The sequence below is a fragment of the Peromyscus leucopus genome, chromosome 4, assembly GCF_004664715.2.
Source record: "Peromyscus leucopus breed LL Stock chromosome 4, UCI_PerLeu_2.1, whole genome shotgun sequence".
Lineage (NCBI taxonomy): Eukaryota > Metazoa > Chordata > Mammalia > Rodentia > Cricetidae > Peromyscus > Peromyscus leucopus.
The window spans coordinates 46,518,945-46,541,030 of record NC_051066.1 but is presented as its reverse complement, the minus strand read 5'-3'; the positions used below and the strand labels follow the sequence as shown (position 1 = coordinate 46,541,030).

General features: G+C 41.7%; 2 protein-coding genes across 3 annotated transcripts in view; one reads left to right on the top strand and one right to left on the bottom strand.

The window, feature by feature from the left end:
- Positions 1 to 8,116: 8,116 nt before the first annotated feature.
- Positions 8,117 to 14,369, bottom strand: Phospho2 (phosphatase, orphan 2). 2 transcript variants are annotated; one of them, XM_028881989.2, is made up of 4 exons: positions 14,282 to 14,369; positions 13,702 to 13,735; positions 11,619 to 11,773; positions 8,117 to 8,879 (listed from the first exon to the last, which is right to left on the bottom strand). In XM_028881989.2, the coding sequence occupies exon 4, from the start codon at positions 8,851 to 8,853 to the stop codon at positions 8,128 to 8,130; it is 726 nt and encodes a 241-aa protein (XP_028737822.1). In that variant the 5' UTR covers positions 8,854 to 8,879; positions 11,619 to 11,773; positions 13,702 to 13,735; positions 14,282 to 14,369; the 3' UTR covers positions 8,117 to 8,127. The 2 variants fall into 2 exon arrangements, with proteins under 2 accessions (XP_028737822.1, XP_028737821.1); XM_028881988.2 differs by having other exon boundaries at positions 14,148 to 14,358.
- A 60-nt stretch (positions 14,370 to 14,429) lies between these two features.
- The window catches only part of Ccdc173 (coiled-coil domain containing 173), a 32,606-nt gene continuing 24,949 nt past the window's right edge, over positions 14,430 to 22,086 (top strand). Inside the window, exons 1-4 of the mRNA XM_028881987.2 lie at positions 14,430 to 14,636; positions 15,398 to 15,624; positions 20,046 to 20,219; positions 20,328 to 20,521. Coding sequence (XP_028737820.1) covers positions 14,588 to 14,636; positions 15,398 to 15,624; positions 20,046 to 20,219; positions 20,328 to 20,521 — 644 coding nt within the window. The 5' untranslated portion in view covers positions 14,430 to 14,587. The remainder of the gene's footprint in view (positions 14,637 to 15,397; positions 15,625 to 20,045; positions 20,220 to 20,327; positions 20,522 to 22,086) is intronic.

The window sequence follows — 22,086 nt, the reverse complement described above, 5'->3', positions numbered from 1 at the left end:
AGCGTCTGGGCATAGGGGCACACATTTTTAATTCCAGGCCTAGTGGTGCAGAGTTAGGCAGATCTCTGTGAGTTTCAGGACGGCCTGGTTTATATTGAGAGTTCCGGGACAGCCACAGCTTTATAGATTTTTGCTGTAACTCCCGTGCTACCACCACCCATTTATCATGTCCAAGCAAGGGGCTGTGGATCAAAAAACAAAGACAAGAGACAGCGGGTCATTTGCCTCAGCAGAATGCCGAATGCCATTTATTGAAGGAGGAGGAGGCCTTAAATATAGGCTTACAGCACAATGGGAGAACCCCGGAAGGCAGAAGTTCAATACCAATGTTTTACAATCTTGCATCTAAGCTGTTAATGCCCAGTATGCAGGATACACTAACAAGGAACTTCCCTTAAGCATTCAGGAGGGTGGAAACCGGCAAGGAATTAGCATAGGGAGAACATCAAGGTCTAGGTCAGCAAGCAAGGCAACAACTACCCAAAACGGGGACTAGGGCCCTACAATAGATAGACCTTCTCTTAAACAAACAAACAAGCACAAGTGCACTTATCCTTTTCTTTTTACAAAGGTGCGAAAAAAAAATCTAAAACAAAACAAATAAACAAGACAAACAAACAAAAACACCTGTTGGAGAAGAAATGTCTTCAAAATAGGTACTGGGAAAATTTTAGTGCATCTGTAGAAAAGGGAAACTCCATCCTTATTTCTCAGCCTGAAAAAAAAAAAAGCCAATTCAAAATAGAAGAAAGATCTTGAGTAAAGCTTTAAACTTTGAAGCTGACAGGGGAAAGTAGGTCAAGATACAGGCGCAGACAAGGATCTTCTGAATAGGACTCTGGTGGTCAAGGGAATAATAGCAAGAATATTGGCAAATGGGCTTCCATGATATTAAGACGCCTCTGCATAAAGCTGGGCACTGGTGGCACACGCTTTTAATTCTAGCATTTGGGGGCAGAAGTAGGTGGATCTCTGTGAATTGGAGGCTAGCTTGGTTCATATGGTGAGTTCTAGGACAGCCTGAGCTACATAGTGAGACCCTGTCTCAACAAACAATAACAAACAACAAACAAGCAAACAAACAAACAAAGCCTCTGCTGAGCAAAAGAAAAAGATTACTAAAGAGAGAACACACAGATGGAGGAAAAAAATCTACCCACTGCAAGGAATTAACACAGAATATATAAGGAACTAAAAAACCTTCCCAGAACAAATAACCTAATCAGTAAATGGGTAAATTAATTGGACATTGCTCACAAAAAAATACAAATGGCCAAAAAATATGAAAAAATGTTCAATGTCTTTAGCCATAGCAGAAAAGGCAAATCAAGGGGGTCGGTGGTGGTGCACGCCTTTAATCCCAGCACTCGGGAGGCAGAGCCAGGCAGATCTCTGTGAGTTTGAGGCCAGCCTGGACTACCAAGTGAGTCCCAGGAAAGGCGCAAAGCTACACAGAGAAACCCTGTCTCGAAACCCACCCCCAAAAAAACCCAAAAACAAAAACAAAAACAAAATGATAGATGATAGATAGAACTCAGACATTACCCATGGGCTTTAAATCAAAATAAAACAAAAAGCCTCATCTAATGGCCTTTAAAGATGAGTGTGATTATTTTGTTTCAAATAATTAGTTTACTTTTGCCTCTGTGTGTGTGCACACGTGCATGTAGGTATGCATACACATGTGTACATTAGTGGAGGCTAATGGTCAATGTTGAGTGTTTTTCTTGACTCCATCACTCTGTACCTTATTTTTTGAGACTGGGTCTCTCAGTGAACTGGAGCTCACTGATTCCACTAGAATGGTTGGCCACTGAGCTCCAAGGATCCACAGGGCTAGGGTTAGAGGTACATGCAACCACATCAGCTTTTTCATGGGTGCTTGGGGATCTGAACTTGTCCCCATGCTTACGTGGCAGAACCCCATATGATTGGAAATGTAAGCCTCCTGCCAACAATCTTTGATAAACTAAGCCTTCCTTATTTTATATATATATATATCACACTCAGGAACTAGGCCTCCTACTAAAAGGCATGAGTGAACCACCTGAGAAGAGGCTCCTCTAGCCTGTCTTTCATCTGACTGAAGAGCCAGCCAGTATCTTGAACCCCTTTTATCTCAAGCCAGAACCATCTAGCCAACTCCTGACTTCAGATAGTTAATGTTTATTATTCTAAGCTGTTAGGTTTATTTTGTTATCATTGAGAGGACATCACTATGTTGTCCACATGGTCTCAAATTTCTGGGCTTGTGTGTGTGTGTGTGTGTGTGTGTGTGTGTGTGTGTGTGTGTAGTGTGAATCTCACAAGAAGCTGGAACTACAGGTGTACAACACTGAATTTGGCTAAGCTGTTAAATTCTGATAATTTGTGCAACAATAAATAATTGATACTTAAAAACTACCAAAGAACAATCAAGAGAAACTATACAGCTGGAGGAGCTGAGCTATCAAATGATTGAGTTAGTGGTTAAAAACCTTTCACAACAGAAACTCTGGATCTGCTTCACTACCATTATTTTAGAAATAGTCAGAGAGCAGGCTTTTGGCTCCTCGCACTTTTTGAATCTTTTGTTATGTGATGATGATGTGGTCGTGGTTTTCTTGTTGATGGTGATGTTTTTGTGCTAGGGGTTAAACCCAGTGTCTCACGGGTGCCGGTATGTATCCTGATACTAGGTTGCACCCTAAGCCTAAGTTTTTATTCATCCTGTTTTGTTATGGGATATTTGTTCACTGTATGACAGTGTATTACTGTGACTGGTGTAATAAAAAGCTGAACAGTCAATAGCTAAGAGGTATAGGTGGGATTTCAGGAGAGAGAAAGGAAGAGGAGGAATCTAGGTGTGCAGGAGAAGCCAGGAGACACAGAGAGAAAATAGGAGGTACAGGATGAAAGAGAGAAAGCACCATGTGATAGAACATAGATTAACATAAATGGGCTAATTTAAGTTATAAGAGCTAGTTAGGAACAAGCCTAACTATAGGCTAAGCTTTCATAATTAATAAGAAGTCTCCCTTACGGTTTCTGTAGGGCTGGGTTTGTGGATAGGTATTGTTTAAATCTGGTTTTATCATGGAATATTTTATTTTTTCCATCTGTGGTGATTAAGTTTTGCTGGGTATAGTATTCTGGGCTGGGGGAGTGGGAGGAGGGATGAGAGGGAATCTGTGGTTGGTATGTAAAATGAATCAAAATATTTTCTTAAATGAAAAAAAAAAGTCTCTGTAGTACAGCAGGCCCATAGGGTTGAGGAAATTGGCTCAGTTGCCAAGGCATGCACATAACATACTCCTTAAGAGCCACCCTGGAGTCTGCCTGAGACCTTAGCAACAGTTGTTGTCAGAGTTCCTGATCATGCCCAGCCAATGAGGGATGGCCACATAGACTGGGCGCTGGGAGGAGGGTATATAAGGCCTACTTTGTTATTGAATAAATGAGTTCGTTATTTGCCTTCAACAGACTCCTGGTGTCTGTGTTGTTGATGCTGCACCTTCTCACCCACTCCCTGAGGAATTCAAGCTACAAGTCTCCATGTCTTTTATTACTTGGGAGGGACAGAAAAAGACTTGTTACACTGCTAAGTTTTTATTTATTCTGCTAAGAACTGTTTTTGTTTTGGTTTGTTTCAGCTATGTTGACAAGGCTGGTCTGTGGGGGTTCTTGCATCTCTAGTTCCATCTCTTCTTCAGTTTGTAAAGTTTTGTCGTCTAAACTATGCTCACACTTAGTCTTCTCTCACAAGGAACACCAATTTCCTGTTACACCTTCTTAACATATCTTCGTTTCGGCTTCTCTTTTGCTCTGTTTTAGGCCTGCTGCATCACTCTGAAGTTTCTTCTAACTTTTGTTCATTCACAAACTCTCATTTCAGCTATGCTGACTCTGATGTAAGATCCTAATTCCAAGCTGGACATAGTGACACATCCTGGTAAGCCTAGTACTTGGGAGGCCAACATGGCCTACACAGGGAGAACCTATCTAAAAGAAAAGAAAAATTAAAAAGAACAGATACCTAATTTGGGTACACGGTCATTTTCAGTTCTACTATTTCTGCCTTTTTTTTTTTCTTTTGTTGAGACCTGATCTTACTATATAGCTAAGCCTGGCCTTGAACCTACAATGCAACTACACTCATCTCAAACTTACTTCCCTGCTAGAGCATACCAAGTGTAGAACTCAAGGTGTATATCACCATGCTAGGCTTCCACTTTTTCTTTTTTTAAAAATGTAAGTGCGTATGCATGTGCCCACACGTATATATGCCTTGGTACATGTGGAGGTCCAAGAACAATGCAGACTTGGTTCCCTCCTTCTACCCTGTTGATCCCTGCCTCTGCCTCCCGAGAGCTGTGATTAAAGGTGTTCGTCACCACCGCCTGGCTGAGATAGCAAGGTTTAAAACACTGATGAAATGTTGTTAGTAATAATATAGGAGGTCTCAAATCTAAGAAGTTTTATAGATTGGTGGTGGCACACGCCTTTAATCCCAGCACTTAGGAGGCAGAGGCAGGCCTGATGATGAATTTAGGTCATCAGTATGGTGTTAAGGGCCTTTACCTGGTGATGGGGGCCATCTCTCATCGTGTCCTCCAGCATCCTTTTTAAATATTTTCAATTCTTTGGCAAAATTCTCAGAAATTTGTCTCTGAAAACCCTAATATCTTTAGATCCTACAAATAAGCTTAAATGGAATCTTGCTTTTCACTCATGTCTTTGTGTGACTATTTTGTGACCTTTAATGTACCTGCAAAACTTCTTAGATTTGAGACCTCCTATATTATTACTGTCTAACAATACTCCATCAAAGTTAGTGTTTTGAAACCTTGCTATCTCAGCCAGGCAGTGGTGGCACACACCTTTAGTCCCAGCACTCGGGAGGCAGAGGAAGGCGAATCTCTGTGAGTTTGAGGCCAACCTGGCCTACAGAATGAGTTCCAGGAAAGGCACAAAGCTACAGAGAAACCCTGTCTCGAAAAATCAATCAATCAATAAATAAATAAAAACCCTTGCTATCTCACAGGCTCTGCTTGGCTGGTTCCTCTGCTTCATGGTCTAAGGTTATTATTATAGTATTTAGCTTGTCTCAGATGAGGCTCCAGTGGACAGGATCCACTTCCAAAATCACACGGTTGCTGGCATCATCTTACTAGCACAAGCACCATACTCCACTATCTCTTCTTGTCACATGAGGTTATAGACATATCAAGTTAACACAATTTAAGATTGGCCAACACATAAACAGGGCCCCTATCTCTGCATTTCCTTAGAAATTCCTCATTTGTTGTCAGCTTTCTGACGTAGTTGAACTCAACTACATCTATATATATGTGTGTGTGCATATAGACATATTCTTTTTCTGTTTTTTCGAGACAGGGTTTCTCTGTGTAGTCCTGGCTATCCTGGATCTCACTCTGTAGACCAGGCTGGCCTCGAACTCTCAGGTCTGTCTGCCTCTGCCTCCTGAGTGCTGGGATTAAAGGTGTGTGCCACCACACCCAGCTGTTGAGCAGATATTTTAATATTTTATTCAGCTGTCAGCTTTTCTAGACATTTTCAGGAAATGATATGGTTAAACTAATTGGCCAACTATTATTGTAAGTGAAACTATTATACTTTACTTTTAGTTCTATAATTTGTTATTCGTGTCAACATAGACAAATGATAATTTATAAGATGTGGCCAGGAGGTGGTGGCACATGCCTTTAATCCCAGCACTTGGGAGGCAGAGGCAGGCAGATTCCTGTGAGTTAGAGGCCAGCCTGGTCTCTACAAAGTGAGTTCTAGGACAGCTAAGGCAGTTACATAAAGAAACCCTGTTTGGAAAAACCAAACCAAATGAAACCAAACAGCTGCCCCCCCCCAAAAAAAAAACCCCAAAAATGTGTTTCAGCATAATCTAGTCTATTAAAGATTTACTTTGTATTTAGGGGAAAAAACTAGAGTACAATTTTTCCCTACTACATTATACTGAACATTTCTAATTCTGGAGATTAAGAAAACTCTATTATGCCAGGTGTGGTGATGCATGCCTATAATCCCAATGCTCAGGAGGCAGAAGTAGTCAGATTGTTGTGGGTTCAAGGCCAGTGTGGTCTACATACCAGGTTCCTGGCCAGTCAGGACTACTTACAGTAAGACCATGTCTCAAAAAAACAAAACAGAAGAAACCAAAAAAGAAAAAAAAAAAAAAAAAGCCAGAGCATAAAACTCACAACCAAAACATAAAAAGAAAGAAAACCCTGTTATATTATATTTACTGAGTATGATTAATTATGAACCTATGGATTAGCATGCATTTATAAAAATGTGTAAATCAGCAGATATTTTGCTAATATTCCTACATCAAAGTCTCTTAACTGTTGAGTATTTATACAAGTTCTTACTTTTCACAACTGAATTGCCAAATATAAATAGCACACTATCCAAACTGGCAAGCTGAAGCCAGGCATGGTGGTGCACATCTGTAATCCCAACACTCCAGATGCTAACAGGCAGGATAGAGAGCCTGAGGTCTGTCTGGGTTACATAGCAAGACCCTCTCTTGAAATAAAAATAACAGCATATAATAGTAATTAAGATACTTTAATATAAAAATACAGCATGTGAAGAAAATTATGTATTTAATTTCAAGAGGAAATCATGACTGTTGAAACTTCCAGCAAGAAATACATTGGGGCTGGAGAGATGGCTCAGCAGTTAAGGGCACTGGTCACCAAGGCTGATGGATGACCTGGGTTCAATCCCTGGGACCCATTTTGTGGAACAAGAACAAACTCCCATAAGCTGTCTTCTGACCTCCACATATGCACCGTGGCATGCCTCAACCCACACAAATAAATAAAACCTAAAATACTGCCTTATTTTAAAAACAGATTTCAGAAGACATTATATACATTTGAGAGCCTTTTATTCTTATGTGAATTAAGCATCAGGCTTTTTGCGGGGGGGGGGGGGGGGGGGGGGGGGGGGGGGGGGGGGGGGGGGGGGGGAGGGGATATTAGCCAATACTATTTCTTGCATTTCAAGTATCTTTTTGTTTGTTTTCGAGACAGGGTTTCTCTGTAGTTTTGGTGCCTGTCCTGGATCTCGCTCTGTAGACCTGGCTGGCCTCAAACTCACAGAGATCCACCTGGCTCTGCCTCCTGAGTGCTGGGATTAAAGGAGTACGCCACCACTGCCCGGCTTCTATGGCATCTTTAACACACTGCAACCAAGCAGTTTATATGGTTTCCTCTTTTGCTTTCACAGATGCCTAAAAATACTGTAGTTTCTTGTCATTAGCTGTCATTAGGTTGATCTTCATGCTGAGGACAAAGCTCCTCCGCCACCTTGACACACAGGGGCTCATCACAACTGGGTTCCAGCATGCATCTGCCTAAGGCTTCGGCAGCTTTGTTTGCATGAGTGCCATGCTGGGCCACGTTGGATGAGGGCAGTCTGCAGTGCCACTTGTAAGGCAGTATTCCCGTCCACTACACCCCCAGCAATAATGGCTTCCTCAGCAGTGGGTTATGGGTGAAGCTGAATCCTGAACTCACTCACGACTCATGACTTTCTGATAGCAATGGAAGAAATAACATCAGGCTATTTTCAACATTTCTAATTACTGGATAGATTTTTGAAATAAATGAGTAAAATAAGGCTACCTTTTCCAGGAATAAGTTTAAAAAATACAATTCAGTAATCATCCTTAGTAGAGACCATGAGTTACATCTACCTCAATTACGTATTGTGTTCCATTTTTTCCCCAGGCACACACACCTGGAAAGAAAGCTGTATTTCCACCTTGGCAGTTAGGGAAGGCACTGACTAGGTTTTGGCTAATGGTGTTTATGGTGTGTGAAGAGAACTGTTTGGTACAGCTGGACAATGTCCTTAAACAAAGGGTCCCAGCCTCCCTGCCCTGTCTCTTGATGGCTAGAGTGCTTGCTGTGATGACTTGAGCTTGACATCAACCACAGATCATAAAGCTGAGGTTGGCTAAGCAGCAAAGTGGCCTTAAAATATCACCCAAATTCTCTAAAGAGGAAAACCCCTCTCATTTTTATAGGTACTAATATTGGGGATTTTGTTTTATGTTGCTGAGCCCAATCTTAACTAATACACATTTCAGTTGTTGGCACATCACTTCTTTATTAGAAATTGTAAATGAGAAATTATTTCAGCACCCGAAGACCAGACTATAATGGAAGACTCCATGGGCTCGAGATTCTGAGTCATTCTGGTAAGAGTCCTATGTAAAGTGTACCCTTTCCGCGGCATGGCGACATCACTCTTCCTTAAAAAGGTTACTGGACAGACATCATTTCCACCATCGCCTATATAAACAATCCGTGCATACCTTACTCCCTGTTGTAACTGTTTCTCTACAAACTCTGCCAAAACTGCACTTTTGCAAAGATTCTTTGGGCACCTATTGCAAGAATGAGCATGGCAATGTTTCACTATGAGACGACCATTGTTATCAAAAGCTGCTGGATTTGTAAACACGCTATCAAAGACATCACGAAAATCAGCAGCTTCTAAAACCCAATCTATGAAGACTGAATTTGAATCTGAAATAATGATGCAATCAAACTTATCCTTATTCACTCTTAGAAAGCTGAAAAGCTCTACCATCCCTGAAGTGAAGGGCAGTGAGGTCACTGCTCTCCTCATTTCATCTTCTTTTACCCCTTCATCTCTCAAATACTTAAAGACTCTGCCCATAAACTCTGTCCAAAACCCCTTTTGATAAGAATCTTGTAGTTCAATAGGGAGCTTCTTGTCTGGAGCACACTGCACAATCCAGGTGTCACTGTTGTCATCGATGATTGTATTGTCGAAGTCAAACACCAACAAGACTTTCATGGTTCCAGTAATAGATCTGGGTCACCCTGAAAAAGAAGAAACATTGTTCCCTAAACACACTGTGTTTACATACCTATTCCTTATTTAGGATCACAAGGAAATGTCAATCTGCTCAGAGCTCGATGTGGTAGCATATGCTGTTGTCCTAGCATTCAGGAGGCTGCGGCAGAAGCAGCAAGAGGTTGAGGCTGACCTGGCTGTACAGTGAGAACTTTCGAAAAAATAGTTAATATGCTAAATAAGGAATATAAATTAGTAAGGTTTTTATTTATTTATTTTGAGAATGGGTCTCACTATTCACCCGTCTGGTCTGGAACTTGCTATGTAGGACAGGCTGTCCTGGAACTCAAGAAAAGTCCATTTCTTGCCTCCTAAATGCTGGAATTAAAGGCACGTGCCACCATACTCAGACCTTATTATGCACTAAAGAAAAATTTAAAAAAAATTTTCTGCATGAGTATTTTGCTTACATGTTATGTGTACCACGTTTGTGTCTGGTACCCAAGTAGGTCAGCAGAGATCACTGGATCCCCTAGAACTGGGGTTACTGGTGGTAAGCTGCCATGTGGTGCTGGGAAATGAACCTGGGTCCTCTGAAAGAGCAGTAAGTGCTCTTAGCCAATGAGCCAGCTCTTTAGCTCCCGAATAACCATTTTTTACGACCACCACTTATTTTTCCTAAATAACTACTACACTTACTTTATTAGCTTCTAATATTCATAACTTATAATCTTCATATTAAGTAACAGGCCATAATATATTATGGATATTCTGGATACTAACAAAAGTTCTGAATAAATTTAAGTCATGTAACTTTATAAAATATAAAATAATTTTTAAACAGTTTCCAGATTGAACTCAATTTCTAAATGTCAATGTTATGACTAAATGATTGTTTAATGCTATACTTGAAATTCTAAAACAATTATTTGAGATCATAACATAATATGGAGGTCAATTCAATTCTCCAAAATTAAGATGACTTCTGTTGAAAGTTTTGATACATTTGTTTGTATTTTCTCTAACATGTTTAGTTTTGAGGTACCAAATGTTATGTGACTTGAGTAATCACACCACATAAGATGGGACAGATGTCTTTGTTTTCATTAGAATGAAGGTGATGAAATTATAAATCTCCAAGAGAAATGGAAACATTATGTTGGCCCTAGTTAATATGAGTGAAAGCTATAATATTAAAAAAATAGTAATCATATAGAATTCCAAGAAAAAGGTAAAACTGCCATGTACAAACAAACAAAAAAGGGAGAACATTTATTTCTGAAACACAAACATTTCATCTAATTTTAATACCCTATTAAGTAGAATTATTGTCACTCTCATCTTAAAGATATATAAACCAAGATCCTAATGTCAATTAAGAACTGACTGTTCAGAGTCTAGTTCAATACAAACATTCTCACAAACAATATGATTTCTGTGCAACAATCACAAAAAAAAAAAAAAAAAAAAAAAAAAAAAAAAAAAAGATATATAAACCAATTACTAAAGAAGTTAATATTAAAGGGGGCTGGAGAGATGGCTTAGCAGTTAAAAGCACTGACTGCTGTTCCAGAGGACCCGTGGCAGTTCACAACTGTCTGTAACTCCAGTTCCAGGAGATCTGACACCGTCACACAGACATGAATACAAGAAGTTGATATTAGAGGTGGAATTGTGGTCTCAGGTCAGCTTGCTCCAATTTCATGTTTTTAAGTACAACATTCTAGGCCTGGTGTGGTGGCAATGCCTTTAGTCTCATTACTTGGGAGGCAGAGGCAGGAGGATCTCTGTAAGTTCAAGGCCAGACTGGACCACATAGCCAGTTTCAGGACAGGTAGAACTATGTAAGAGAGACCTGTCTCAAAAACACAAAACCAAACAAAATTAATTAAATATACCAGTTTAGTGCCTAAGAAATAAGATATTAAATCTACTTGTTAATTTATTTTTTGAGACAAGGTCTCACCATGTAGCCTTGGCTTGCCGAGAACTCTCTATGTAGATGTCTGTCTTAGAACTCACAGTGATCCATCTGCCTCTTAAGTATTGGGATTAAAGGCACATGCCACCACATCTATGCATTACTTTTTTTTTTGTTTGTTTTGTTTTTCAAGACAAGGTTTCTCTGTGTAGCTTTGCACCTTTCCCGGAACTCACTTTGGAGACCAGGCTGGCCTCGAACTCACAGAGATCTGTCTGCTTCTGCCTCCCGAGTGCCAGGATTAAAGGCGTGCGCCACCACCGCCTGGCTTCTATCCATTACTTTTAAATAAATACCAAGTAGGCAATTTTTGTTTTTTGTTTTTCAAGACAAGGTTTCTCTGTGTAGTCCTGGCTGTCCTGGTAGAGCAGGCTGGCCTTGAACTCCACCTGTCTCTGCCTGCAGAGTGCTGGAATTAAAGGGTACTACCACTGCTCTCTTAACTCTCTAAAGAGCACAAGAGTGAAATAAACACACATTTAAGGTTGATCTAAGAGTATTTTTTTTTCTCAATTTTAGATTTTTCAGATCTTTTTTGTTCGTTTGTTTTCTTGTTTTTTTCGAGACAGGGTTTCTCTGTGTAGCTTTGGATCCTGTCCTGTATCTCTTTGTAGACCAGGTTGGACTTGAACTCACAAAGATCCGCCTGGCTCTCAAGTGCTGGGATTAAAGGCGTGCACCACCACCACCACCACCACCACCACCACCACCACCACCACCACCACCACCACCACCACCTCCTGGCTACATTTTTTAAATATATTTTCTTATTAAAACAACTTACCCAAACTGGCACTTGCAGTCCAATTAATCTTATTTCAGCAAAGTGCTTAGGTCACTAACACCTTTAATCTGCCAGCTGTCTTTAAACATCACTCCAGTCCTGTACGCAGAGAAACTGCTCTCATGTGCAGCAAAGGAACGGCGACTTCTTAACTCCTAAAATTAGTAAGATATTTTAAAAGCTTAAAATTTATGTTTTCTAATTGGCTCCTTTTCCTCATATCAAAAAACATGTACTGGAAATGAAGAAACAAAATTTGATTATACATATACACTTGAAATAAATACAAAAAAGAACGTCATATGGAAATATTTTATCTAGTTAAAGAAATCACAAGTGTTGCATGCCTTCAATCCCAGCACTAGGGAGGCAGAGGCAGGCAACATATTTTATTATCAATAAATATACAGATATTAGTTATGTACTTAAAATAAAAATCTACAAAACTCAAGGAAGTACACAGATCGACTTTTAACAATGTGAATTGACCTGGAAACTTTTATTAACGTTTGAAAAGCACACCAGGCACAGTTGCTTACACTAGTAATCCAGCACTCAGGAGCTGGGTCAGGCACAATGCTGCACACTACAGCCAGTTTAGGTTACAAGTGCAATGTAAAGAGGCCAGTGGGTGACTCAGGTGGTAAAAACATTTGCTGAACACGCCCGACAAGCCACGTTTGACCCCTGCCAGCCACTCCTGAAGGAGAGAAACTCACAGTGGAAAGAGGATTCCTAGAAGTCCTCTGACCACAGAGCACTGCTGCACTCACTCAGCACACACAATAATATGTTTTATTAAAACAAAACAAAAACAAAGCCAATCCCAGACCCCAGGAGGCAGAGGCAGGTGGATCTCTGAGTTCAAGGTCAATCTAGTCTACAGAGTCAATTCCAGGACTACAGAAAATGGTAGAAACTTCGTCTTAAAAAAATCAACAAAACCAACCAACTTGCTCTCAGGCCTGGAGAGATCCTGGTTAAGAGTGCATACTGCTCTGGCAGAGCACCCAAGCTCAGTTCTCAGAGCCCATGTCTGGTGGGCAACGCCAGTGCTAGGAACTTTAGTGTCTCTGAACTCCAAGGTATGCACACACACACTGAATGAATAGGCAAATAAGGGCTGGAGAGGAGCTCAGCAGTTAAGAGCGCACACTACTTTTGTGGAAGAGCCAAGTCTGAGTGGCTTCCCATCCCCTGTAACTCCAGCTCCAGGGGGATCTGACAGCTCTAGCCTCTTCGGGTACCTTCACTCACGCGCACATACCCTCACACAAGCACATGTACACACATAGGCACGACTGAACATAATAAACATGAAAACAGTGTGGGTGAGAGCGGCAGGGTCTGAATGAGTGGTTTGGTGGTTTTGAGTTTTTCTTTTGTTTTAAATACGTCTACATGTTTATTTAAATTCTGTTTCCAATTAGGGTGTAAATGCTACCTTCTTCAATTCACAACAAAACTCAGGGCTATGAAGTAACTAACTCTAGATCAACCTGCAGGTAAAGACTGATTGGAGTAGCAATCAGGAGTTTGAACTCAAATATTAGACCACTTCAAATTAGAAAACTGTCGTATTTTATGAGGATCAGTAATTGCAACTAATTCAGTAAACTACTGAGGGTTTTTCATCGAGAGACATGGTCTATACTGCCACTGTCCTCTGAGTAATATATTCAATGCCCCAGTTGCTTCAAGGAGGCCTCTACGATGAACATTAAAAGACACACATGTTATCCCTTGGGATTTGAGCTCCCTCAGCTCAGGGTTCCGGTCCTATAAAGCAACACACATCACATCCATGTGACTGCTTGCCAACTCTGCAGTACCCTAGGGGGACCTGAGCTCAGAAAAAGGAAGGCAAGCTTTGCTGATGATGCAGCTACCACTGTAATTCATTGATCCCGCACTAGGCGTCGTGGGTCTCCCACAGAACCATGCAAGCGGCTGTTTGCCTGTAATACAGTAAAATCCCTGACCTTTTAAACTCCTGTCATGTTTTAAGTTACACTTCCAAATCACTAGTGTATGTGCACCACGTCCTGTCTACAGATATTCTGATGAATCCTTCCGTACTTACCAGCATTATTACAGTGGAACGTCTGATAGGAAACCTGAAGAGAGACAGCACAACTACGTGTTAGAACTTTCATCCTGAAAATCTTACTTGCTCTCATTCGTGAAGGACAATTGTTGCTTAATTAATTGATAGTGCCAACTACCTCGTCTTGAAATCATTTCTACATCGGTGTGTCAGGAAAGCCTCTTTAGAGATCAATTGCCAGTCCATATTAGAGACTGGTTCCCAAGCACACTAATTATAATTTACCAAGCAGTTTAATATATATTAAAGGTCTTAACGTGGATGTCCTGGGAACAGCAGTCAAGCTTTCACAGTTCTGTGCAACAACAATAAGTAGGGTCTCGTCTACTCCTGGCCATACCGCACAAACCAAACAATTTGAAAACAGCTTGTATGGTCCTTGATCCCTGGGGCTCTGTGGTCAAGCGGGCTCTGTCCTTCACCTCAGCCCCGGAGGAGCAGTGTGGGAGCTCGCACCGAGCCTAGGCCTCGACTCGCACCACCAGCCGGCTCCACACTATCGCGGCGGGTGGGCAAGGGGACACCGGCCTGGCGGGACCGAGGGCTTCTCACTGACCCAGGCCCGGGTCGCAACCGGCAGCCAACATCCGTTCCAGCATCCGCCGGTTGGTCCTCGAGGCTGACGTAGACGCAGGATCGCGAGCGCCTCGCCTGGCGCACAGCTCGACACTGCGCAGGCGCACTTCCCGCGCTTCGGTCCCCTGGCCGCGGACTAGACCTCTTCCTGGTTCCGCGATGGCGACGGACGTCGCTTCCGGCGTGGTTGCCAAGCAACCAAACGGTTTGGCCACCCTTCCGCTGCTGGAGTTGGCGCGGCGGTAGTCTCCGAGCCCTGGGCTCGCGGGGCTCAGCTAGTTAAGAGATGGAGGTGCGCTTTGGACGGCGCTCCGGACAGAGCAAGAAAAGCACAGGTGAGCTGCTTTGGTCGGTTCCCGAGCTGGCCTGGTGGAAAGTTCACCGGAATGGGGGTAGAAAAAGCAGAAAGTCAGACGCCTTCACCCCAACGGGTCAGATACTCAGGAGTCTGGGGGTTCTTAAACTTTGTTATCCGTTGAATACATTTTGGAATGCCGTTTGGAAATGTTACTGAGCCATTAAGTCGCCATGCTCTTGCAGACCTGCTGAGTGGTCTTTTCTGAAGCTCAAGGAATTATCTCAGTTCTTTCCACTCTAAAGTTAAAACTCACTCCAAGTCAAATGCTTTGATAGTGTAAAAAATATGGTACGTAATCAAGGTGACGTAAGCTTTGATTTGTGTCATAGATGTGAGCAAGTAGGACTTCTAAAAAAATCTTTATCAAGCCCAACCACAACAGTTTAGTTGTTGTCATGGTAACTAGTAGATTCTTGGAAATGTGAACTATCTTCATGTTTTGCCTGAGCTCTGTAGCAATAGCCCTGCCCTCACCCCCAGAGAACCCGAGTGACTACCTGTTTAGTGTGAACATTACATGTCTTACCCAAGTTTACACATGAAGGAAATCACCAAAGATTCAATCAATTTCCTCTGATTTCATAAAGCCTTGTGTTTTTTTTTTTTCTCAGCCATTCTACGGTTACACATTTGAGGCAATTTCCAGATACCATTCCACTACAGACATTTCTGAGACAAAATAAATCATGATAACGCTTCCTGGAAAAGTATTTAATAATTATATTTTTAATGCATTAGGAATGAAGAGCTTTGAAAACGAAGAAATTCCTTATCCACCTCTCCTACCTAGCAAGGTAGATCTCCGGCAGGTCACCATAATTCCTCACGCTGAGTGGGAAAGGATTCGGGATAGCCTTGACAGGTTGTCAAGAGAAGCGGCAGCCCTTCGAGCAGAAAGAACGGCAAAGAAAAAGATGCACATCCAATCCCAAGAACTGGTAAAACACTGGACTAACACATATGCAGTAAGTATCAACCTCCAGAAGTCACATGCTTTGAACACTAACTGTTGCTTTTTAGTAGTGCCTTGTACCTTTTATAAATAATTTTACATTCAAACTGTCATAAATACAGTGACACTATTTCAATATCTTTAAGTAATATACTGTAAATGACCCAATTAAGGTAAATATTTTGTTAAATTTTGGCATATATATGCCTCCAAAATCATCATTACAGTTAACATAATGAACATATTCATCACCTAAAAATTTCCACGTCCTGTTTAACTCCTTGTAACTCCTCCTTATAAGTTAGTAGGTCACCACTCGACTATTTATTATTATAGATTTTATTCAACAGGGTCTGAGAGTTATTCATGCTATTATATATACTCTCTGTATTACTGAGTAGTATTCTAGTGTTTGATAAGTACAGTTTATTTATCTGGTCACTTGATGGTATGGCATCAACCAAATGTTGACATCTGGTTGTCTCCATCTTTTGACTATTACAAATATAGTTGCTGTGAATATTCATATCAGTCTGTTTATGGACATATGCTGCTATTTCTCTTGAGTAAATATCTTGATATAGATGTGTATGGTGAAATCATATGATCACTGTAAATGTAACTTTGTGGTTTTCTTTTTGTTTCATTTTTCAAGACAGGGTTTTTCTGTGTAGCCCTGGCTGTCCTGGAACTAACTTTGTAGACCAGGCTGGCCTCGAACTCACAGAGATCTGCCTGGCTCTGCCTCCCGAGTGCTGGGATTAAAGGCATGCGCCACCACCGCCCAGCTTTGTATATGTAACTTTGCAAGTGGGATAAAGGGTGGCTGGAGAGATGGCTCAGCAGTAAAGAGTAGGCACAGTTATTAGAGGACCTGGGTTCAGTTTTTAGGACTCACCTTGAGCAGCTCACAGTCACCTGTAACATCAACTCCAGGGGATCTGACACCATCTTCTGGTGTCTTGAGAAACCTGCACACACACACACACACACACACACACACACACACACACACACACACACGCACGCACGCGCACACACACACGCACATACACACACACATACACACACATACACAAATCTTATGAAATTAATTTTATAAAAAATTTCCAAACTGTTTCAAAGCAATTGTGATTCTTTGTTCCCCCCAGCAGGATGAAAGTTCTGTTGTCTCTGTATTCTTATCAGTTGTTGGTATGGTCAATCTTTCTCATTATAGACATCCTTTTTTTAGTTTTTAAATTAAATTTATTTATCATTACAGACAATCTGATGGGTGTGAAAATTTCCATATACCTTGACTTTGAATTCCCTTGGTAACAAATGTGAAATATCTTTTACAAATAGTTACCATGTATGCATGCATGGTGCACACGTGGGATCAGAGGACAACTGTAGGAGTCAGTTCTCTCTTCCCATCATGCGGGTTCTTAGAATTTAACTCATGTGGCCAGCCTTGGTGGCCGTGCCTTGACTTGTCCTAGTTAGCATTAACTGTCAATGGGACTCAGCCTGGAGGCACCTGAAAAAACGTCTCATTTGAGTACTTGTTTCCATCAGGTTGGTCTGTGGGCATGTCTGTGAGGGACTGTCTTGAGTGATTATTGATGTAGTGTTGGACCCCAAAATCTAGGGTCTCAAATGGGCGCCCCAAGAACCCAGACTCCAGTCCAGTTGATGCAACAGCACGAGGTTTATTGATGCAGCTGTACAGTCGGGCAAACTCTTGTCCTGGGAGCAAGAGTCACATCTTACTGCAGCCCCATGGGGGCTTTTAAAGGAAAAACCCACAAAAGCCATAAGATTACAATTCCCATACAATTTCGTTTCACAAGATCATGGTCTGGTTACAGAGTGGGTACAGTCATATCCACATGTACATTCTTCCTGAAACCTCAAGGGGGGTATCAGGGCAGGAGTGGAGTTTACACAAAGGTCACAGGGGTCCTTCCTGGAACACCTGCAACTATCCCAGTCACAGTTGAGCACATCTCTTAACAGAAATCTTTTTACATTGTTATATGGTTGCAGAGGAGATTGAGTAGTGGCTGAGTCAGGTGCCCTTGGAACTAGTTTTCTTTTTAGTTCCTTATTTCCTGGGGCTTGGGGGTGTAAGCCTGAAGGGTTAGGGTCTTTCAGTAGGAGATCCTAGCCTACTGTGTGTGGCACCATCACTCAGCAGGTGGTGCAGTACTGTAGTAGGACGCATGCTCCCTGAGTGCCTGAGCAAGCCAGAGGGGGAGCCAGCAAGCCATGCTCCTCCATCATTTTTGCTTCAGGTCCCTACTTGTGAGTTCCTGTCATAACTTTTCTCAATGATGGATCGTGACCTGGAAGTATAAGCCAAATAAATCATTTCCTCATCTGTGGTAGTTTGAACATGATTGGCCCCCATAAACTCAAAGGGAGTGGCACTATTGGGAGGTGTGGCCTTGTTGAAGTAGGCGTGGCTTTGTTGAAGGACGTGTGGAGGCAGCTTTGAAGTCTCTCTCTCTCTCTCTTTTTTTTTTTTTTTTGGTTTTTCGAGACAGGGTTTCTCTGTGTAGCTTTGCACCTTTCCTGGATCTCGCTCTGTAGATCAGGCTGGACTCAACTCACAAAGATCCGCCTGCCTCTGCCTCCCAAGCGCTGGGATTAAAGGCGTGCGCCGCCGCCGCCGCCGCCGCCGCCGCCGCCGCCGCCGCCGCCGCCGCCCCGCCGCCGCCCGCCGCCGCCGCCACCACCACCACCACCACCACCAGGCTCGAAGTCTCTTTTGGTTAAGCTTCACTCGTTGTCACAGTCTACTTCTGTTGCCTTCTGATCAAGATGTAGACAACACCATGTCTGCCTGCATGCCGCCATGCTCCCTGTTGTGATGATAATAAACTAAACCTCTGAGACTGTAAGCTACCACCCCCAATTAAATGTTTTCCTTTATAAGAGTTGCAGTGGTGGTCATGGTGTCTTTTCACAGCAATAGAAACCCTAACTAAGATATCACCTAAGTTGCTTTTGGTCAGAGTATATTATCACAGCAATGAAAAGGAACATTGACCAAACATCTTTTGTTGTTGTTGTTGTTTTTGAAACAGGGTTTCTCTGTGTAACCTTGGCTGTCCTGTACCTCACTCTGTAGACCAGGCTGGCCTCATACTCATAGATATCCTCCTGCCTCTGCTTCCTGAGTGCTGGGATTAAAGGTGTGTGTGTCACCGACCAGTGGCCAAACATCTTTTGATGAACTTGTTTTCCACCTTTTCAAATTTTTATGATTAGATTTGTTTTCTTATTATTGATTTTAGAGAACTTTGAAAAAATATTCTGAAGATAAGTGTGGTGGTGCATTCTTGTAATCCAAATACTCAGGAAGCTAAGGCAGAAAGAGCTTGGGTTCAAGGCCAACCTGGACTACATGGTGAGTTCAAGGCTAGCCTGTTCAACATACTAAGACCCTGTTTCAAAAAGCAAACAAACAATAATGTATGCAGATGGTAGAGTGCTTGCTGAGAAAACATGAAACCCTGGGTTCAGCCTCTAGCACCACTCAAAGCCACGCTGCATGGTGGTTCATGCCTATAATCCCAGCACTTGGAGATGGCAAAAGAGAACGGAAAGTTCAAGGTCATCTTTGACTATCCAGAGCTTCAGGCTAGCCTAGACTCCATGATACCATCTCATAGAAAATGTATGTATTTGAAAATATTTCCTCTGAGTATATATCTTGAATTATCACTTACTTACCTTGTCTTTTAAAAGACAGAAGATCTTTTGCTTTTTGATATTTCTTTGTACTGTCTAGGTTGACCTCAAACTCAGTCTCAAGTATCCTTCTCCCTGGCTTCTGCCTCCCAAGTAGCTGGAGTTACAAGCATGTACCATGATAATTTGCTAATAGAAAAAATTTTAATCTTAGTGAGGTCTTAGGATTGGAGAGATTCATTATATACTCCATTAATGGTTTGGGTTTCGAATCATATAAATGTGCTACCCACCTAAAATTAAATTAAAAATTAATTCAGGGATGGAGAGATGGCTAAGTAGTTAAGAGTATTGACTGCTCTTCCAAAGCACCTAGGTTTGATTCCCGCACACACAGTGTTCTGTAACTATAGTTCCAGGGCATACAACTGTCTCTTCTGACCTCCATGGGCAGCAGGCAAGCATGTAATACACATATATACATTCAGACAAAACACCCATGCAAAAAAATAAATAAATAAATAAAATTTAAGAATTAGTTCAAAGTGTAAGTTCATGTTTACTAATGGATTATGCAAACACAATTAAAATTCATAATGAAATTCAAGTGATCTTATATTGATAATAACTTTTGGGTCAATTAAATTGAAAAATAAAATCAAAAGATTGCTTTGGGGTTAGGGTAACCACAAGGCCTGGGTTTGATCCCCAACAGTATAAAAGATATTGATTGATTATTTTGTCTTTTCACAGGGAATGAAAGAACAGAAACTTAAAGCCAAGCAAAAGCGTGATGAAGAGATTGAGGCGGAAAGACAAATTCTTGACTTGGAGGAGGAAATATACAAACAAGGAGAAAGAAAGAAGGCCATCGAAAAAGCAAAGCAGTATCAGTTTTACCAAACAGAAAGAGTGAAAAGCTTTCATGTACTATCTGGCTTTTCTTCTGTTTATATGTATATTTAACATGCTTAGCTAACAGTTGTCTCTAAGTGTTGATACACAGTTTTCTTAATTAGTGCAATTTTTTTGTAGTCAGGACTTCGTCTCAGTAAAGTTATGAAAGAGCGTGATGCCCAGATTGAGTTCAAAAAGAATTCAGTAAAATCAGATAAAAAATGGGAGGAACAATTAAAACTCAACATTGAGAAAGCTCTTAAACAAGAGCAAGAGAAAGAAGAAAAACAACGCAGAGAAAGAATTGCTCTTGCTGAAGATCATCTGAAACAGTATGTATACATCGCCTTTTATGTGTCTTCCCTGATTTTGAAATTAATGCATGCCAAAATACATGGTAGAAAAAAATACAAAGAAAAAGATTACGCCGGGCGGTGGTGGCGCACACCTTTAATCCCAGCACTCGGGAGGCAGAGCCAGGCGGATCTCTGTGAGTTCGAGGCCAGCCTGGGCTACCAAGTGAGCTCCAGGAAAGGCACAAAGCTACACAGAGAAACCCTGTCTCGAAAACCAAAAAAAAAAAAAAAAAAAAAAAAAAAGAAAGAAAAAGATTAAAGCTCACACTTAGAGTCAAGTATGGTGATACATTCTGTAACCATAGCACTTGGGAGACTGCAGTGGGAAAATGGAGAATTGGAGACTAGTCTGGTCTATGTAACAAACACCATTGAGATGCTCAGTGGGTAAAGACACCTGCCACACAAGCCTGACATGAGTTCAGTCCCGAAGGAAAGAACTAACTCCACAGAGTTCTCCTCTGACCTCACAAGTGCATCACTCTACACACATCGTTCAGGCACACACACGTTTACACATACCCACTAGCTTTTTCTTAAAAAGAAGAAACAAAGGGCTGTTGAGATAACTCAGTGGTTAAGAGCACTGGCTGCTCTTCCAGAGGACCCAGGTTCAATTCCCAGCACCCACATGGCAGCTCACAGCTGTCTGAAACTCCAGTTCCAGGAGATCTGATTCCCGCATACAGACATACTTGCAGGCAAAACATCAATTTATATAAAGTAAAAACAAGTAAATTATTTTTAAAAATTGCCTTGCTAAGGGCTGGAGAGATAGTTCAGTGGTTAAGAACACTGGTTGCTTTTGCACAGGACCTGAGTTCAGTTCCCAGCACCCACATGGTGGCTCACAACCATCTGTAACTCCAGTTCTAGGGGAACCAACACCTTCTGACATCCATGGACATGTGGTACACGTACATACATGCAGGCAAAACATTCATACCATTGAATAAATACAATTTTTGAAATTATTACTGGTACTGCCCAGGTGACGGTTCTTTGATGACTTCCTCAGAGGATGGAGTCTAATTGTCCCACTGGCTGGAGTACAGGCTATGCATATTAATTCATCGCCAGGGACCACAGTGTGATGACAGTGTGAGACATTTCAGATTAGGACATAAAGGTATCTTGCTTGTTCCTCAGACAGCTTCTTAGGAAACCTAACTGCCATCTTGTGAGAGCCTAAAGCTATGGGGAGGAGCAGCAGGTGCCTGAAAACTGAAGGTGTGTGACAGTGGATTTCCTAGCCTTATAAAGCTTCGAACCCACTGCAGCCTCAGCCGACAGCTTGACTGCATTCTCTTCAGAACTGCCTGTCTAAGCCACTCCTGGGTCCTGATGGTCAGGAATGGCGTGAGATATAAATGTTTATTGTTTAAGACCACTGCATTTTGAGGTACTCAGCAGTCAGTTATTAAAACTTCTATCCCCATGCCTGGAAAAGTAAGGCATACATATAAGAACATTGTAAACAGTGCCTAGGCACCAGACCTGGGCAGGCTAATCTGCGGCTGTGTGGCCAGCAAGAGAGTCTG

Coding starts and splice junctions, on each gene's coding strand:
- Phospho2 (XM_028881989.2), bottom strand. CDS start 8,853: ATGAAAGTCTTGTTGGTGTTTGACTTCGACAATACAATCATCGATGAC.